This window comes from Spea bombifrons, chromosome 3, assembly GCF_027358695.1.
Source record: "Spea bombifrons isolate aSpeBom1 chromosome 3, aSpeBom1.2.pri, whole genome shotgun sequence".
NCBI classification, from domain to species: domain Eukaryota; kingdom Metazoa; phylum Chordata; class Amphibia; order Anura; family Pelobatidae; genus Spea; species Spea bombifrons.
Window position 1 is genome coordinate 63,205,021 of NC_071089.1, and position 18,269 is coordinate 63,223,289.

The 18,269-nt window shown below is 38.5% G+C and overlaps 1 protein-coding gene across 1 annotated transcript in view; it reads right to left on the minus strand.

Annotated features, from left to right (window-relative positions):
• The window catches only part of AFG1L (AFG1 like ATPase), a 45,038-nt gene that overhangs the window by 15,430 nt on the left and 11,339 nt on the right, over positions 1-18,269 (minus strand). Inside the window, exons 6-7 of the mRNA XM_053459951.1 lie at positions 17,960-18,059; positions 8,064-8,122 (exon numbers count right to left, since the gene is read on the minus strand). Of these exons, the coding sequence (XP_053315926.1) occupies positions 8,064-8,122; positions 17,960-18,059 (159 nt within the window). The remainder of the gene's footprint in view (positions 1-8,063; positions 8,123-17,959; positions 18,060-18,269) is intronic.

Below are 18,269 nucleotides of genomic sequence, written 5' to 3' on the forward strand. Positions count from 1 at the left end.
ATACTGTTAGCATCAGGGGATCAGAGACATGTATCCTTAGCAAGGCATTTGAACTAGCCTGCACATACATGGTTGTTACCTACAGCAATGTAGTAGAACCCTTTTGAGGACCAGATACATTTTTTGTCATATACTATGCCAGCCGATGTTTGTAATCTTCTATTAAGGGACAGCAGATGTCTACGTAAACCTCTCTCCAAGATGCACACCACAGAACTGTTACAATTCACTTGCAAATCGAACAATGTGGTATATCCCATACAATGCCAGAAATGTCCCTATTTTAAACACATGGGTGAAACCAAGAAACCCATGCACAAAAGACCATAGACACATTGAAGAGGAGGACCTGTTGTCCAACATTTCTCAATACATGGACTTCTTCACTGTATTAATATTAAAGGCAAACATCAAGAACACACTTGACCATACAACTTGGGAATTAAAATATATTAACACGTTCAATTAAGCTTTTGTAATTGTATTCTGTCCACATACTTTATAGCTCCACTAATTCCATGACCCTGTCTGCTTTATCAGAAGGAATATCAGAAAGAGGTGTAGATGTGTGTAGGGGATTGCTCCCACCCTCCTCCTCCTCAGCGGTTCCTGTGTTCATGATTCAATTCTTTACGGTATATCACTAAACGATTATTAGAAAAATTAGCACTTTGCAAACTTTAATTTGTAAAGTGGAAACAAGCATGATTTAAACACAAGCTAAACATAAACATGACTTCCAGTGTATTCGAATTTCAGATTACTATAGCGGGCCTCTAGCTCAGTGTTGCACGATGTCCAACTGTGAACTGATCCATGACTGCAATAAGCACTGTAAACATAATGCTATAATTGAGTCACTTGTTTCTTTTGCCACCAGATGCTTGATAGATAATATAAAAAAAATAGGCTCAGCTGCTGGAGAGAGCCCTGCCATTGACTTAGCTGATTTACTAATCCCCAAACAGCTTTTGTTAGCCTTGTTTTACATCATTATTTCAATCAATAACTGCGCTTAAAGAGGTTTTGTAACTGGCAGGATACAATGTGATGCTGGAGACAGTAGAAAGGGCTGTGGACTATGTGTGACTAATAAACAGAGGTAATTGTCCTGTGCTCACAAAACCATGCTTTAAAGGAGCCATAGCGGAATGGAAACAATTTGTGTGGTTTATGTGAGAAAGGAAACAGAACTCACTCTTGTCTCATCCCTACTGTGCCCTACATACTGATAGTATTATCTTTGAGATATAATATCCAAGGGACCATCGAGCAATCTGGGAGTTTTAACCTCTAAGCCACCTGCTTTCATGCATGATATAGAGGCAACCCTTACGTTCATATGTAAGGTCTTCAGGGACCTAACACCACCGTGGCATTCCAAGTGCTCGAAACCAATGTCAAAAATATATCCAACCGCTCACGTGTTACTCAAGTTCACAAAAAAACTGCAATGTGTAAGAGGAAGGAATAATAAAAAAAGTGTCACATATATTTTACTTAATACATTTCCTTTAAGTAAACCATGTGAAATAATAATTTCAATAATTGTGCAAGAACTCCTGTATCATCTATACACAGCAAGATTAAAAATAAAAAAAAAGATTAAAAAAAATTTGTATTAGCCATGCCTTGTCTTGATCGGCACACTTATAAACTGCTGTTCTTTTTAGAGACAGTTGTATGAATCAGTAGTAATTACAATCTGACAAAGTGAACAGAAAGGGATAACATTCTATCACTTCATCAACCTTTCTAACCTTCACTTACGTATTAACAGTAAATAGTTTTTAAAGCAACCCCCAATAGTAAATCTGTGTTTCTTTAGGCTGATTTACACTGCATGTTAAATTAATTCATACGTGACACATGTCTGATGAACAATCGCCCATAATTACCACACTTGTCGTAATGTTCTGACGCTGACATACATTTTCAATATTAACTTGGAGAACAAATGCTACTTAATTCTAACACCGATATGTCATCAGAAGGGTTACCTGGGAATATCAGTTCTATACTTTACTCTTCTGTAATAATTGATATCACTGCTTCATGATGCATATACCCAGTGCTATATTATTAATATGTCAAAAGAGACGTCTTGATTCTGGAAAGCAACTTCAGTGATCAAGTGCCATTAACAGAAAAATCAATAAGTGGTTATTTAATCTTAAATGATGGCCAGTTGGAAGCATTTGAGCACCCTAGTTGCCTAATCCCTGAGATATTATGCTATGTATTTGCATAATTTGATAATTATAACAATCTTACCATTGGGGAATGAACTAGAGGCCGAATTATCACTCCATAAAAACGCACCATAAACAGCTGAAGTGGGAATGTATTGGTGTGAGCAGTTTACGCCTCATCAGATTACATATTTTTTTGGGAGTGGGCGAGAGATCCCACGAATGTGATTTTTGGGATCTGATATTGAGCCTCAAGATTATCCTCTTAGATCAGCATCTCAGTATCAACATACACATTCCCAATTTCACACAAATCAATTAGACACCTTTATATGTTCTATACAGATCTGATGAAATGCTAATGCACCATAAGGATCACAGATCTTGAGAATCTCTTTAATCTAGACTACATACTACACTATATATATAAGAAACGTAGACCGTCACCGCAAAGCCAACGGCCTATTTCATTTTGAGATTCCAGAGTACCTTCACTTTTGTTGTGTCCACATCCCAAAGCTAAACAGATTTTCCTTTCACACAGAATTCTATAAATATATAATAACAATTATCTGCCAGTCTCCAAAGTTCTATTGGTATGTTTAATTTAAAAAATGAAACTGGAATCTCCAACGTCGTGACTAAGACGAGTCTCTTCAGTATATCTTTTCTATAATCTGCCAGAAGGTCATAGAGATTCACTCATAATACCAATCACCAAACACACAAAATCAGATCTGTTAATTTACAAACTCCTACCTCTTGCTGTACAAACATTAAGATATTCACATATTCAACCCATGAAAAATGGTATTTTGTACCCCAAACACAAGAGCTGTCTTTGTTTTCTATTCATTCAACCACAATTTTCTTTTTTATCTGGCCCACAAATGTACACATTTGAGTAAGGTTAACCTATATATTTTATTAGACATATTTTGGCATTATTCGTGTGGCCATTTTGGCTACCACACTGTTCCAAACTTTGTGAAACATTATATATACATTAGATAGCATATTACATATAACAATTTACACATAAATCTGAAAAGGAAAATGAAAAGTGACAAATACTTGCACTTCATTTAATATCCATCCCCAGCTATTCAAAGTGTTAAAATAGATGCTAAAATATTTGCTGTTTGAACATTTTTACTTAGACAGTGAACAAAAAATATCAGTTAATTCACAACTAATTAAAGGGAATTTATGTTTATTGAATTACTTGGAGATTCACCATGGTATTGAGTGTGGTTCTTTTTTTTGTCCTTCTATATTACACCAATTAAAATGCATCAGTACAGCCAATGTTTATAGGCACAGTACTATGTCTGTGAATTTGATGCAAAAACTGTGACGGAAAAACTAAGTAAAAGTAAAGAAGTTGCTGTTATGATCCCCTCCTTTATATCTAGAAGAGAAAACTTCTTGCACGTTTTGTTAGAAGGGAATACGGAGGTCCTTGGCGTTGAGCAGAATTGGGGGAAGTAATGTCCATTCAGCCTTTCTGTACCGCAGCTATTATATAAGGGGAATAAAACATTGCCTTTATACTGACAAGCCACAATGACTCTTCATACATCAAAGCATTTACACCACGAGCGCTTTTTACTTCCAAAATTATTCAAGTTGAGGGCAAAGAGACAACAATTCATACACACTAATTACATCTAATTATCTATTCCTTGGTAGGGCCAGCTTTGGACAGTTCTATTAGCCATGTGAATTTCTCACAGCCTCTGCATGCCCTGCCCGGCCAAATTAACACTTAATTAATTCAGTGGCAAGGCCGCCATACATATTTGTGAGATGGAATTTGCCCAGGTAAATAAATTAAAGATTCTGCTTTATACGAAAATACATTTCTTGGTTAATTTGGCATATCCTGGGGGCTCCACCTGGTTTAAATTACCCTCAACAATCTATTCTTGGAGCTTCTCCACTGGCTTTCTTTTCATGATCTCAATGAAATGTTTATTGGATTAAAGACCCTCTCTGCAGACCTCCATGCTGGCTTGTGAAAAAGAGCTCAAAAGCCCCTTTTAACTGGCTTGGGATCCCCTCTAGCATACAATTAAAAAGTACATTTGAAAGCTATGTTGCTATAAATTATATAGTATATAAAGAAGGAAAAAACAATAACACAAAAAGAAAACACAAATAGTTTTAAGGAAATGTTATTTTAAATTTACGTATGAATATTAAAAATGTAAAAAAAAAAAAAAGAAAGAAATCATTACACTGAAATTCAGGTTTATTTCTGGGAAACTCATGACAAAAGTTGTTCAGAGGAATTATCAGAGCCAGTCAAGGGTGACCACCGTTACACATACCTTCTCTTTCCACACCAAGTAATTATGCCACTTTCTTATCCCCTAATCACCTCTCATATTAACCATCTTTCCAGTTTATTCTGTCTCCCCTGACTTCAAGATACTATGGTGTCATATTGCTGTGACATAAGTCAATGCACATTATAGATGTCTGTGTTTAGATGAATAAATCATCAGACTTCCTATGTATCTGATCCCCCTATATATGTTGTGTTAAAATATGGTTAGAATTCTTAACATAGTAAGAATAAAATGATCTCACAACAACCATCTCTATTTGGTACTCATCTAAAACTCTACTTACTAATTCCTCTCATTTTGTTAGAATTAGAATATTTAATGTTTGCATTAATAAATATGTAAATAGCATCACAATGACTGCTATTTCTCCCTTTGTTTTCCTTGTTTTCTTCTTTCGTCATTCTAGAGGACTTTCAACAAGTTAAACAACCTCATTGTACATTACTATGGACTTTGGTGTTATATACAGTGGATATAAAAAGTCTACACACCCCTTTTAAATTGCCAGGTTCTTGTGATGTTAAAGAATGAGACAAAGATAAAAAATATCAGAACTTTTTCCACCTTTAATGTGACCTATAAAGCGAACAATTCAATTGCAAAACAAACTGAAACCTTTGAGGGGAAAAACCCCCCCAAAATTCACAATAACCTGGTTGCATAAGTGTGCACACCCTCTTACAAATGGGCTGTGGCTGGGTTTAGAATTAACCAATCACATTAAAACTAAATAGAAGTCATTACACACCTGCCATCATTTAAGGTAACTCTGATTAATCACAAATAAAGTTTAGCTGTTCTAGTAGGATTTACCTGACATTTGCTTAGTTGGATCTCTGAGTAAAAGCCATGGTCCGCAGAGAGCTTCCAAAGCATCAGAGGGATCTCATTGTTGAAAGATATCAGTCAGGAGAAGGGTACAAAAGACTTTCCAAAGCATTAGATATACCGTGGAACAAAGTGAAGACAGTCATCATCAAGTGGAGACAATATGGCACAACAGAGAGATTACCAAGAACTGGACGTCCCTCCAAAATTGATGAAAAGACGAGAAGAAAACTGGTCAGGAATTTCTGGTAAGTACTGGCTGTGTGCCACATGTGACAACAATCTCCCGTATTCTTCATATGAATGGCCTATGGGGTAGGGTGGCAAGACGGAAGCATTTTCTTACAAAGAAAAACATCCAAGCCCAGCTGAAGTTTGCAAAAACAAACATCAAGTCCACCAAATGCACATGGGAAAATGTGTTATGGTCTGATGAAACCAAGGTTGAACTTTTTGGCCATAATTCCAAAAGGTATATTTGGGGCAAAAACAACACTGCACATCACCCAAAAAGCACCATACCCACAGTGAAGCATGGTGGTGGCAGCATCATGCTTTGGGGTTGTTTTTCCTCAGCTGGGACCGGGGCTTTAGTCAGGGTGGAGGGAATTATGAACAGTTCCAAATACCAGGCAACTTTGGCACAAAAACTTCAGGCGTCCGTTAGGATGCTCATGATGAAAATGAAGTTCACCTTTCAGCACAACAACGACCCAAAGCACACATCCAAATCAACAAAAGCATGTCTTCACCAGAAGAAGATTAACGTTTTTTACCGGCTCGGCCAGAGCCCAGACCTGAATCCAATTGAACATCTGTGGGGTGATCTGAAGAGGGCTGTGGACACAGGAGATGTCCTCGCAATCTGACAGATTTAAAGTGCTTTTGCAAAGAAGAGAGGGCATATATTGCCATGTCAAGATGTGCCATGCTAATAGACTCCTAAAATCAAAAGGTGCTTCAACAAAGTATTAGTTTAAGGGTGTGCACACTTATGCAACCTGGACATTCTAAGTTTTGTTTCCCCCCCCTCAAAGATTTCAGTTTGTTTTGCAATTGAATTGTTGAAGTTCAGTTGTTCTGACATGATTTATCTTTGTCTCATTCTTTAACTTCACAAGAACCTGACATTTTAACAGGGGTGTGTAGACTTTTTATATCCACTGTAAAACAATACTACACATTGAATAAAAGTGATATGCAATAATCAGTAATATGTGTGGCTTCAAATGGTTGAATACAGATGTTTCATACGATGTATGTATATTCATTAAAAGGGCGAAGATCATTCCATTGAAGCAGGGTTGAGATGGAGAATATTTCACTTTCCTTTTGTATGAGTTAAAATTAACTTCTGTAAGCAATATATCTTACACACACACACACACAATTTGGATAAAAGTATTGAGACACCTGACCATTACACCTACAGGGACAACACGGATGATGCCGCATTCTAAATACATAGGCATTAAAATCTGAGGGAATTTTTGCTCATTCATCTAGTAGAGCATTTGTGAGGCAAGACACTGATGTTGGACAAGAAGGCCTGGCTTGCAATCTCTCTTCCAGATCATCCCAAAGGTGTTCGATGGGGTTGAGGTCAGGGCTGTGTGGGGGCAGTCAAGTTCTTCCACACCAAACTCATCCAACTATGTCTTTATGGACCTTACTTTGTGCACTGGGGCACAGTCATGCTGTAATAGAAAAGGACCTTCTCCAAAATGTTCCCACAAAGTTGGAAGCCTAGCATTGTCTAAAATGTCTTGGTACGGTGAAGCATTAAGCTTTTCCATCACTGGAAGTAAGGGGCTGAAAAACAGCCCCATACCATTATCCCTCCTCCACCAAACTTTACAGGAGACACAATGCAGTCAGGCAGGTAACATTCCCTTGGCATCCGCCAAACCCAGACTCGCCCATCAGACTGCCAAACAGAGAAGCATGATTTGTCACTCCCCAGAACATGTTTCCACTGCTCCAGAATCCACCAGTAAATCTGCATTTACAAACATTTATGAAAAAAGGGACGTTCTTAAGGGCTCAGTGAATTCTGGTACTGTGATAGGATGCTACCTTTGCAATAATTTGCAATAGTTTATGAAATGTCACCCCTGCTAGATATTCCACGGTCATTTAGGAACAGAAGCAACTCAGGTATGAAGTGGAAGGCCACTTAAAGTAACAGAGCGGAGTCGCCAAGTGCTGAGGCACATGGTGCATACAATTTGTCAAGGCTCTGCTTATTCCATAGCTAAGCAGCTTTATGCAAGATTTAGATCACCAAGTACAATGCCAAGTGTCAGATTGAGTAGTATAAAGCACCTATTGCAAAGGTGGCATCCTATCACAGTACCAGAATTCACTGAGCCCTTAAGAACGTCCCTTTTTTCATAAATTGCAGATTGCATGGCTAGGTGCTTGATTTTATACACCTGTGGCATGAGAGCTGATCGAAACACCTAAATTCAATAATGAAGTGGTACGTCCCAATACTTTTGTCCATATAGTGTATGTGAGTTAAAGATAACAAATATTTACTTCTCAGGCAATGTATTCATCGGTTTCTGAGCTCATGCATCATATGGAACAATATAACTTACCTCGGCACACTGGTTCCAACAGTAATTACAAGGTGGCGTTTAACTTGAAGAAACGATCAAAGAAGTCTTGTAGTGACTTCCCTTACCTTCAGCACAGAGATGAATGGTACGAAGTTAGCTCTCTGAAGTCCATTTTTATAGAGGTCTGAAAGAGAAAATTGGTATTAGCCTTGCTACTTAGGCCTAATAACAATACCAGCTTGTATGTTACTCTCAGAACTAAAGCACTACACTGATAAAAGGACAGAACAACAAAAGAGAACAGCGGGGAACTAAATGAATCGAATTCTTACAGTTCAAGAAATTCATTACATTCAATCAGGTAAAGCAACAGATATCAATGAAGCAAACTATTAAATGACATTTATAACTTTAATGAGGACTAAACGTAGCAGAAATATGAATGAGTCACCAAGCTGGATTCAAAGTTGGAGATAAATCAGAAATATTTCAGTAAGGAAAATGGATTTAGCTCTATTTGTCCAAAAGAAGATAGCATCTTTAGTCAAATGTGACACATTTTCTTGGTTGTCGAAAAGCTGTAGATTTACATACGTTTTTTTAAAACCGTGGAGGTCTCATCTTGCAACAGAAGAATTCCTCATGAAGTAGGGACCTCTAAGGTCCTGAAAGGTCAACATCTTTTTCTATGTGAGTCCGTTAAAAGTTGTCACCTGTGACTACAGACTAGGGCTGCAACAACTAATCGATAAAATCGATAATAATCGATCATGAGATTCGTTGCCAACAAATTTCATTATCGATTAGTTGAATCGATTTTTATCGATATTAAAATGAGGGTTTTTTCAGAGCAAATGCTCCCTAAAATACCCCTCGTTTTATAATCCGTTTCAGTGTGACCATAAAGCAGTTGCTACTTACCAGTCCCTCCCTGCAGTCACTGCCGATTGGCCCTGTCCATTGCCATCCACACGGCTATTGTGAGTATAAAATTAATATTTGGGCTGCTGAAAGTTAGAGGAAGTGGGGGTTAATTTAGGGGCAGTTATGGTTGATGGGGTGTTTAGGGTTAATTTAGGGGCAGTTATGGTTGATGGGGTGTTTAGGGTTAATTTAGGGGCAGTTATGGTTGATGGGGTGTTTAGAGTTAATTTAGGGGCAGTTATGGTTGATGGGGTGTTTAGAGTTAATTTAGGGGCAATTATGTGAAAAAGAGCTCAAAAGCCCCTTTTAACTGGCTTGGGATCCTGCACGGTTAATGGGATGTTTAGGGTTAATTTAGCGGCAGTTATGGTTAATGGGGTGACCAGATTTTGGAAAACAGGGTTTCGACATAGCAATATGCTACTTGTACTTGCTATATAACTTGCAAAAAAACATAAAAACAAATAGAATCTATGGGTTCGTGTCATGCCAGTCCGACAGCTGTAACACCTACAAGGTGACGGGCCCGGTACTTGCTGGGTTAGGGCTGGCATGTTTAATAATGGCAGAGTTTTCTGCCAAACGAGATAGAAGAAGGAGGGAATTAGAAGGAGACCTAACGGATCCAGATAGAAGCTTCCTCTGCGGGAAAAGCCGGCAGTTTGTAATACTCGGGATCCTGTTACTGGTTTGCGGGGTAATAGTTAGTATCCCAGGACTTGTGGTACCAGCCTGCAAGCCAGTATCTAACACAGACAAAACCCCTAAAGTCTGTGAAGCTCGCTTAGTGCAGATAATCGCACTCGTAGTAATCGGCTTGTGTTACTGCCTGGCTATCCGTGTGAGCAAAAGCCGTCGGGACGGCGACTCTGAGGAGGACCCAGAAGCCTCCAGATATCAGCCGATTCCTCTAACTTTGGGTGACGAAGTCCTCACGTTCCCGTCAGCCCCACCTCCACGCTTTGCAGGAGGACCTGATTGGTCAATGAGCAGGGACCCTCCTTCCTACGACAGCGTCCTTTTTGAACGGGGCGACCATGATTCCGGCGGAATTGACGGGGAAAACGACTACAACGCTCCACGGCGATGGGGGCCGACCATAGAATACATCAACGAGTGTATCCCTTCGGAGCCACCTCCAAGATACGAGGACATATACCCTGCTCAGCCGGATCCTGAAGAGAGTTCATCATCATCGTATCACTCAGTTTCACAATCATCGGAGTCGAGTGACAATGAGCTCGCACCAGGACCCTAAACGTGGAAAGTCTGAACTATTGGGGGTTTTTTTTTTTTCTAACATTTCGACTCAGTACAGTGTTTGAGCCGGAAGCGTCACCCAAAACATCACATCTGACAATATCCAAGTCTGCAGATAAAGGACTGAAATCAGACCGGGTTTTTTTTGTCAGTGTCGGCACTGTATACGACGCCTGTTGAAATGTTTTTTTCCCCCCCGTGAGACTTCCCCTTTAAATAACGGATAAATAAAATGACATCTTTTCATGGTTGCCCCTCAAACAGTATCTGTGTGTGTTTGTGTGTGTTGGATATACCGTGTGTATGAGGTCACATTATCGTATGGAATCTATAACATCTCTTATATGTGAAATCAACGTGTCATCTATGGCTTGGAACCACGTCCAAGATCCGAGATATATCCTACCCAGCGTGATCATCTTCATGTTACTAGAGCGACTATGAGCTCGCACCAGGACCAGAAATGTGGAAAGTCAGCGATTTTCGCTTAGCAATGTTGTGTCTTCGTTAAAATGTGCCGTGTTTATATATATGTGCCGTTACAACCGTCTCTTGCCAAATAGGCATTATGCGCCCTGACATCGTAATTGGGCCGTTCATAACCTACTCACTCTGGATTGGCTACCAAACACTGCCAAAATCCACCGCTATTATAATATCCTATCTGACCCAAGCGCTCCGTCTTTGGCCGTCTGTAGAAAGGAACGGGGAAGGGAAGCGTCTCTTGGGGATTTTGTGTATGCACATTAAACAAATGTCTCATTTTGGCAATCATTTTTTTAAGAAAATATTTGACATTAATAGCGTTTAACCCAAAAACAGTCAAACCATATCTAAAAGTGCATTTTGTTTTTATTTTTCAAAATCAATGATCATCTCCTAAGCTTAAAGGGTGTCGCTGAAATGTAGGGCTGCAACTACTAATCGATAAAATCGATAATAATTGTTAATGAAATTCGTTGCCAATCAGCATTTTTTTTAATCATAGCATACTATTTTTCTAAAAAGGCTACTTTTATACCTCTACCCAAATCAACCGCAGCTCCTGAATTGGTTCCTATTTTGTGAGAGAACAAAGTTTGTCTGCATAGTTTTCCTGTCCAAATAGTTTCTGTTCAAGCGGCCCAATTTACAGTTCTTTTTTGGAGGACTTTCTGCGCAGCTTGGCATGTACCTGATGGCCATTTCCTTCGAAGGCAGGTGAAGCGCGATGAGGGGTGGGGCAATGTTGGTACCGGATTTAAAAATCTGGAACTGTTATTTAGAAGCACCCTAGTGTGGTCATTTGATGCTTATCTAGCAATCCTATCTAGACTCCCCATTTAGTGTACCAAACCTGGCATCTGTGTACTTGACCTGACTTCCTGGGGATACCTGTACTATGGAACTAGCGGTGGCATCTCTTATACACAGGTATCCAGCTAGTGCTCAGTTCCTGCACTGGGTTTCCTGCCTTAGGGCTCAACCATTCGCTAGCTTAATCAAGGTGAAATACCCCTGTGTTGTGTGCTCTGGGTGCTGGTGTTGTGGTAGTAAGGCTGTTTGTTGGGTTTTTGTTTTACACCCTACATTAAGCGTATCTTAATTTTTTTTTTTTTTTTTTTAAATTATGAATACTTTTGAGGATTGGGAAGAATCCTTTCCAATTATGGCTTTATGTATGGCTTTATGTATGGATACCATCAATGCTGTTCTGGAACCAAACTTGTTTTGGACTAATCCTGCCTTCAAGGACATGTACTTTGTTTCGAATTTTCAGAGAGAGTAGAAATAAAGGTAACAAATGTTACATTCTTCCCAGACCTTATGTATTAAAGTTCAACACATTAACCAAACCTGTGCAATAGAAACTCATTTTAAGGACCTGCATGATTATTCTTCTCTGTTTTTCCCCGTAATATGAAGTTGCTAAATCCTGTTGATTGGTTCAAGCAGCTATGTAAGGGTGGGGAATTGAGATAATATCAGGGCGGGGAATTGATCAGTCAGCACTGGACTCCCAACCTTTTGCCACAGATATCGACTTCCTTGGGGTAAAACAGTCCTTTACCAAATATCTTCAAATATCGTACTGCTACACAAAACATATGATCACTTTAGTTACTCTAAAACCTGTGAAGGTGACAAGTCCCCTTTATGACTTTTCTAGTAGTTATAGAAAATCGTACAACCACACTGTACATGCCTCCTTAGTAAGTAAAAAATGCTAATTCAGGGATAAGACCACAAAAAAGAGTTCTCCTAGGATAGTGTAGGAGTGTTAATAAATACACATTCATTCATTAACATAGCAAAAGTATACAATTCCTTGATTTCAGCAAAAGCTTTCCAGATGCAAATCATCACGCTTTAATTAGAATCATACTTGTGTATGATTACCTAGTGATCTGGCTTCTCACACCACCAAGGTGCTACCTGGTTGATTACATTTGCTTGAACCTATCATCATTTTGTGAGCAATCATATGGATATAATATTCTACACTGTGTAAAATGTAAAATTAAGGTTGACATCTGAATGTGAGTTTGTGTACAAACATATATTCATCTTTTTTTATTACATTTTTAAGATAGGACTATCTCCAGCAGCCTGTAGACCATCAGCGTTCCTGATTCTGCAATATTATCTTTTCAACAGTGTGGGGCTAACCTTAAAATATTCGTCAAAGTGCTGGACAGTAATGCAACAATGTCGGATTGGGAAATTTGTGCACCTGGAGCTAATCATTTTGATTGCACTTGCATTGCATTGTCCATCAATGAAGAGATTTTGTGCAACAACAAACTCCACAAGTATGGTCAGTCAAAGTTTGATTTAGAATCATAATTCTGTCCTCATATTCTGAAGTAGTGCAGGACAGAATGTTGAAAATGTCTCATAGCACCTGTTGAAATGACCCATAACAGAATGTTGACTACTATGTGTTATACTACAACAGAATTATCAAAACATATCGACTAGTCCTTCTGACATATTTGGTCCTTTATTGATCTGGACGTTACTACGTGCTTAACATTTATTAATTTGTACAGTACAGTAATTTTCAGTACAATGTATACCGTTTCCCTTTTTTTAAACATAGCACTATAACTTTTCTAATCCCCCTGCAAGGAAAATATACCATACATCAGTTCTACTCTAACGGTTAAAAAATATTCTGTACGAAAGACCAAAGTAAGTCTATGACACTTGAGTAAAAAAAAAAAAAAGACTGTATTAATGAAATTAAAGAGTTTTTTCCCCTCATATTTAAATATGATACTAATTAGCAAGGTAATGAAGTACACTATTCTCCTCTAATCTCCACTTTTTTGAAAACCTTTTGAGAACAAGCAGTATACTGCAAACTTAGATTTGTGGTGTTTTCATACAGAGCCAATGTAATGAACGCTCACCCCATGGTAACTTGTTCTTTGAAGTATGTATTTTTAAATGGTGGCAGCTAAACACTGTCAGACGAGACAGAGTGTTTACATTTCAGAGTGCCAGTGTTGTCTATGAAGATCTGAGAACCTTTATACTATCTGATTTAAAAACCATTTAGATCAAAATCTGCTATTCATATTGAGATCTGTTATGAGCTTGTTTTATGTATTAACATACTATAAGGCTACTATGTGTTATATTTGGGATTCAGTGACAGCAGTAGTGTGTCTTTCAGTAGAGCTGTGTCTTTAGCAGGAAAATGCCAATCAACAGCACATAACCTGACAGTGGGTGTGCATGCGCATGTACACTTAGGAGGTTAAGGAGCCTGTGGCTCAAGTCTCAATGCTACGCAGATATATACATGTGCATGCACCTCCCCATACATAGATTCTCCCACGCATATGTAGATTGTGATGATCCGAGACATGACGGATGTATAGTTTCTTTGTTCTACAGTACAGTGAACGTCCCTAAAGTTGTAGTCTAGCTGGTAGGGTGCACTGCAGATATAGCCTGGTAAGTTTCTTAATATCTCTTGAAAGCAACAACTTTCCTGGCACAACATAAAAGCGTTGTTCCAAATGTTCTTAATTCAACACTGTACTAATCACATAGGCATCATTAGAAGTTATAATCAAAAGTACCATTTAATTCTAATTAGGATAACGTTTGCTTCATTATTTTTCAGGGGACGCTAAATCGCCATGTGACACAATAGTAACAGACAGGTTGTTGCCACTAAACTGAAAAGGCTTCTTTAAGCTGTATGTGTTATTTTTATGTGATTAAACCTACAGAGGAAATGATAAAATGACAGCTCTGCTAGGGTTTATAAGCTTAAGCTTTTTTGTGGGACAGCACCTTTAATGCACAATATGTTAATGTATACACACACTATATAGACAAAAATATTGGGACACCTGACCATTAAACCAACAGGGACTTTTATGACATCACATTCTATGTATATAGACATTAATACATAGCCCACCCCCCCCCCTTTGCAGCTATAACAGCTTCTGGGAAGACTTTCCACAAGGTTTTTGAGCGACTTTTTGCCCATTCATCCAGTAGAGCATTTTGTGAGGTCAGACACAGGAAAGCCTGGCTCACAACCTCCGCTCCAGTTCGTCTCAAAGGAGTTGAGGTCAGGGCTCTATGTGGGGCAGTCAAGTTCTTCAACACCATCCAGCCATATCTTTATGGACCTGACTTTGTGTGCTGGGGCAGTCATGCTAGAAAAGAAAGGGGCCTTCCCCAAACTGTTCCCACAAAGTTAGAATCATAGCATTGTCCAAAATGTCTTGGCATGAAGGGGATATACCAAGACACATGTTCCAAGTCTGATGAAACCAGTACAGAGAACAACAAAACCAAACCCAAGGTAACATCAATTAAATTAACATTAAGTATCACTTATTTTACATTACCCCAATAAACCCATTAGCTTGACTTATCTTAACTTTTAGTGAAAAGAACCCAAAACAGCCTATCTATAAACTTTCTTTTCCTAGTTACTGACAGAATAGTCCTAGAAAACAGTTTTATCAGCTGACATGGGGTAAAAGGTTGTCCTTGTCTATGTGACTGTTATAGGTAAAGACACTTGCTGAGTACTTCTTTCAATTTTGGCTGATGACAGTTACTATACAAGGAGTACTCCTGAGAAATAACCGCTTTCCAACCATCACGTTTTCCAAGGGACAATCCCAATATTCTGGAACTGTCTAGCTGTCTCCCACAGCCGTCGCACTGTCCCACTTTTGCAAGCAATGGGCAGCGTGGGCTGGTTGGGGAGCAACATGAGGACAAAAACACATAAAATTGTAGAAGCAAAACAGCATTTTTGAGTTCTAACAACTACCAAGCTGAGTAAAACTGGTGTGCTCCCATTGATCAGAAAGTGTTTATTCAATATTAAAAATATATATTAACCTTCCTCTTTAAGTGCCAATAATGTAAGTAAAAAGAAACCAGCCAATGACTTTATAGAGCATACTCACTCTGTGAGCTATTTGTTCATCATTAGAACATGTACCTAATAACTGCAGTCTTTCATTACTTAAGTGTTCCGTGAATTATTAATCCTTAACTTTCACTCAAAAAACTGAGATACTTTACAGATTCAAGTGGGAAAGGAGATGATGAAAATACACGAATCAAGACAAATTTCAGTCATCCTTTTTAATCTGCCAAACACTTAGACACTATTATCCTAGTTACAAAGTGCAATCTCAAGACAGACTGATGCCATGTATCCTGGATCTTATACAATTACAATTCTCTCAAAAAAGAGGGAGGAGGGCGAATCCGTGTGATGGTCACAAAAAAAACCCAAAACTAAATGGTGTCTTTTTTTTTTAAGCTTCCATTGGTTTAAATAAAATATGCAATACAGATGTTTTAGTTATATCTGAAGCCTAAGCAATCTTCTGCAAAAAACCCTCAAAGCCGGCAACAAACTCCCCCATCTTCACCACAACTGAAGCATAAGTAGGATTTTGCAAAAAAGGTATACAGACTGGACCAGGAGATTTCCATAGCCACCTATTAAAGTTTTATGTGTTAATATTTTCCTGTTTTATACCAAACTGAATTATCAAACAATGAGTAGGTCTAGAATTCAAGTTTGCATGCACCCATTTTTTTTTCTTTTTACTGCTGAAAGTCAGCTTTTTTAATTATGTGCTAAATAGACTAATTTGAAAGGTTTTCTTGGAATCTCATGCTTTAAAAAAGCATTACAAGAGGTCTCTTATCCTGCACCTGTGCTGCCTAAGTATTATTCTAGAATATCATTGTCTTTCAATTATGGAAATGCTGCATAATCCACCTGACTTTCAATGGCCATCCGATGGACGTTCCCATGGGATTTTATACACATTTCTTAACTACATTTAGATTCACAATCCTAAAAATGATTCTCACAAATTAGCTTTATTACCAAGTATTATGACCAAAGGAATTCCATGTGTATTGGATCGCAATCCGTAATTTTGCACTATCCTGTGAAAATGCAATACATTCAAATGCGAGACAAAGTTTCCAGTACTTTAAACCATAAACACAATATTTCTCCCCGATCAAAAATAAAAATAAATATTTACTAACAATCTAGTTCCCCGAGTTATATTTTTGTTTTGTTTAATGCATGATGGAGTCCATTTTGGATTCCACTACTTAAACTAGGAAGTGTTCTTTCCCAATTGCATGTATGCTAGCAAAACATCGATCTGCACAAACGACTGCATGAAAAGGCGAATCTTGTCCCCTTTCCAGAAATCTGTTATTAAATCTGTGCTATTAAAGCTACAGTTCCGGCATATTGAATAATAAAAAATCAGAACATAATAGGTAATGCAGGGCATCTATTTTTGGATAAAAATCTCAGGCATAGGAGATGTTTCTAAAGTCAAGACAAGTTAATGAATATATTTTGGTGTTTTTGCACATGCTCTCTACTACATTTAATGGGTAAAACTGTGAAAATTCTCCATTCCCAGATGATAAACTCGTGAGAAATATACAGCCATTAAGAAGCCATACTTTTCTCGAAAATATATATTTCCCTGACAATATTTGGATTAGTCTAAAGAGAAGAGATGAAAATACTGAAGCCAAAAAAATTCAAATAAGTTATACATTGATTTGCATGTTACTTTTCCAACGAAAACTAATTGCAAAAGCGACTTTGTTAGACTCTGAACTCTTGTGGGAATCAACACTGGAGCTAGTCGTGAGTGAGAATAACATGTGTGTGCACTGAAAGAGGAGGAGATGTGTTGGGTGGTAAGGGGGCTCAGGCCTGGACTGGGAATGAAAAGCAGCCCGGGAAATATTTGGACACCAACCACATATTTTGTGTGGTCAAGCTAATGTGCCCACAGACCAGACCAGGGATGTAACCAGATACCACAGGGCCCAGGTGAGAAAATTATCCCAGTTCATCCCAACTTCACAAGCAACATGTCCACAACACCACGTCTGCCCCCCAAACAGCCTTCGCTGTGCCACATCTGCCCCCCAAACAGCCTGGCTGTGACACATCTGCCCACAAACACTTATACAATCAATGGCCACCTAAAGCAGGCCCGCAGCTTACTGCTGTGGCACTCACACACTGTGTGAGGAAACCTTTCCCGTCCAGATTCCTGCTGAAGGAAGAAGAAGAGTTTCCTCACACACTATGTAAGCTTAACGTTAGGGGGTCGCCGGACCGCTAAGACACTTTAGCGCTTCCCCAGTGCTGCCACGCCAAGCATTTGCAAGAGGGAAAACAATATTAATTTAAAGTAACATCCTTCTCATTTACTTTCTCTGGCATCCAAATTTTGTCCATGCAATTAATGGAAATGGTGTAACAATATATAATTAACTTTTACATAATAAGCCTGAAAATAAAGATTACCTTCCGGCGGTCTGTTGGAAGTCGCCACAACCACAACTCCATTTTTAAACAGATTTTCAAACAGTTGTTTGAGTATCATGGCATCAGCTATATCTGTTACCTGTAAAAAACATCAGTGCCCATTATCATACTTTGTAAGGATACTGGTATGTGGCATATTATAATACATTCACAAATTTCAAATTTTAATTTTGGTCGAGATGTTCATTACTTTTAATGTCCCATAATATATTATCATTCCAATTCAGTATAGTAAGCCTCCATTGCTTATACACCTTTTTCAAGCTGCCTGGTATGGCCCTGGTTCCTT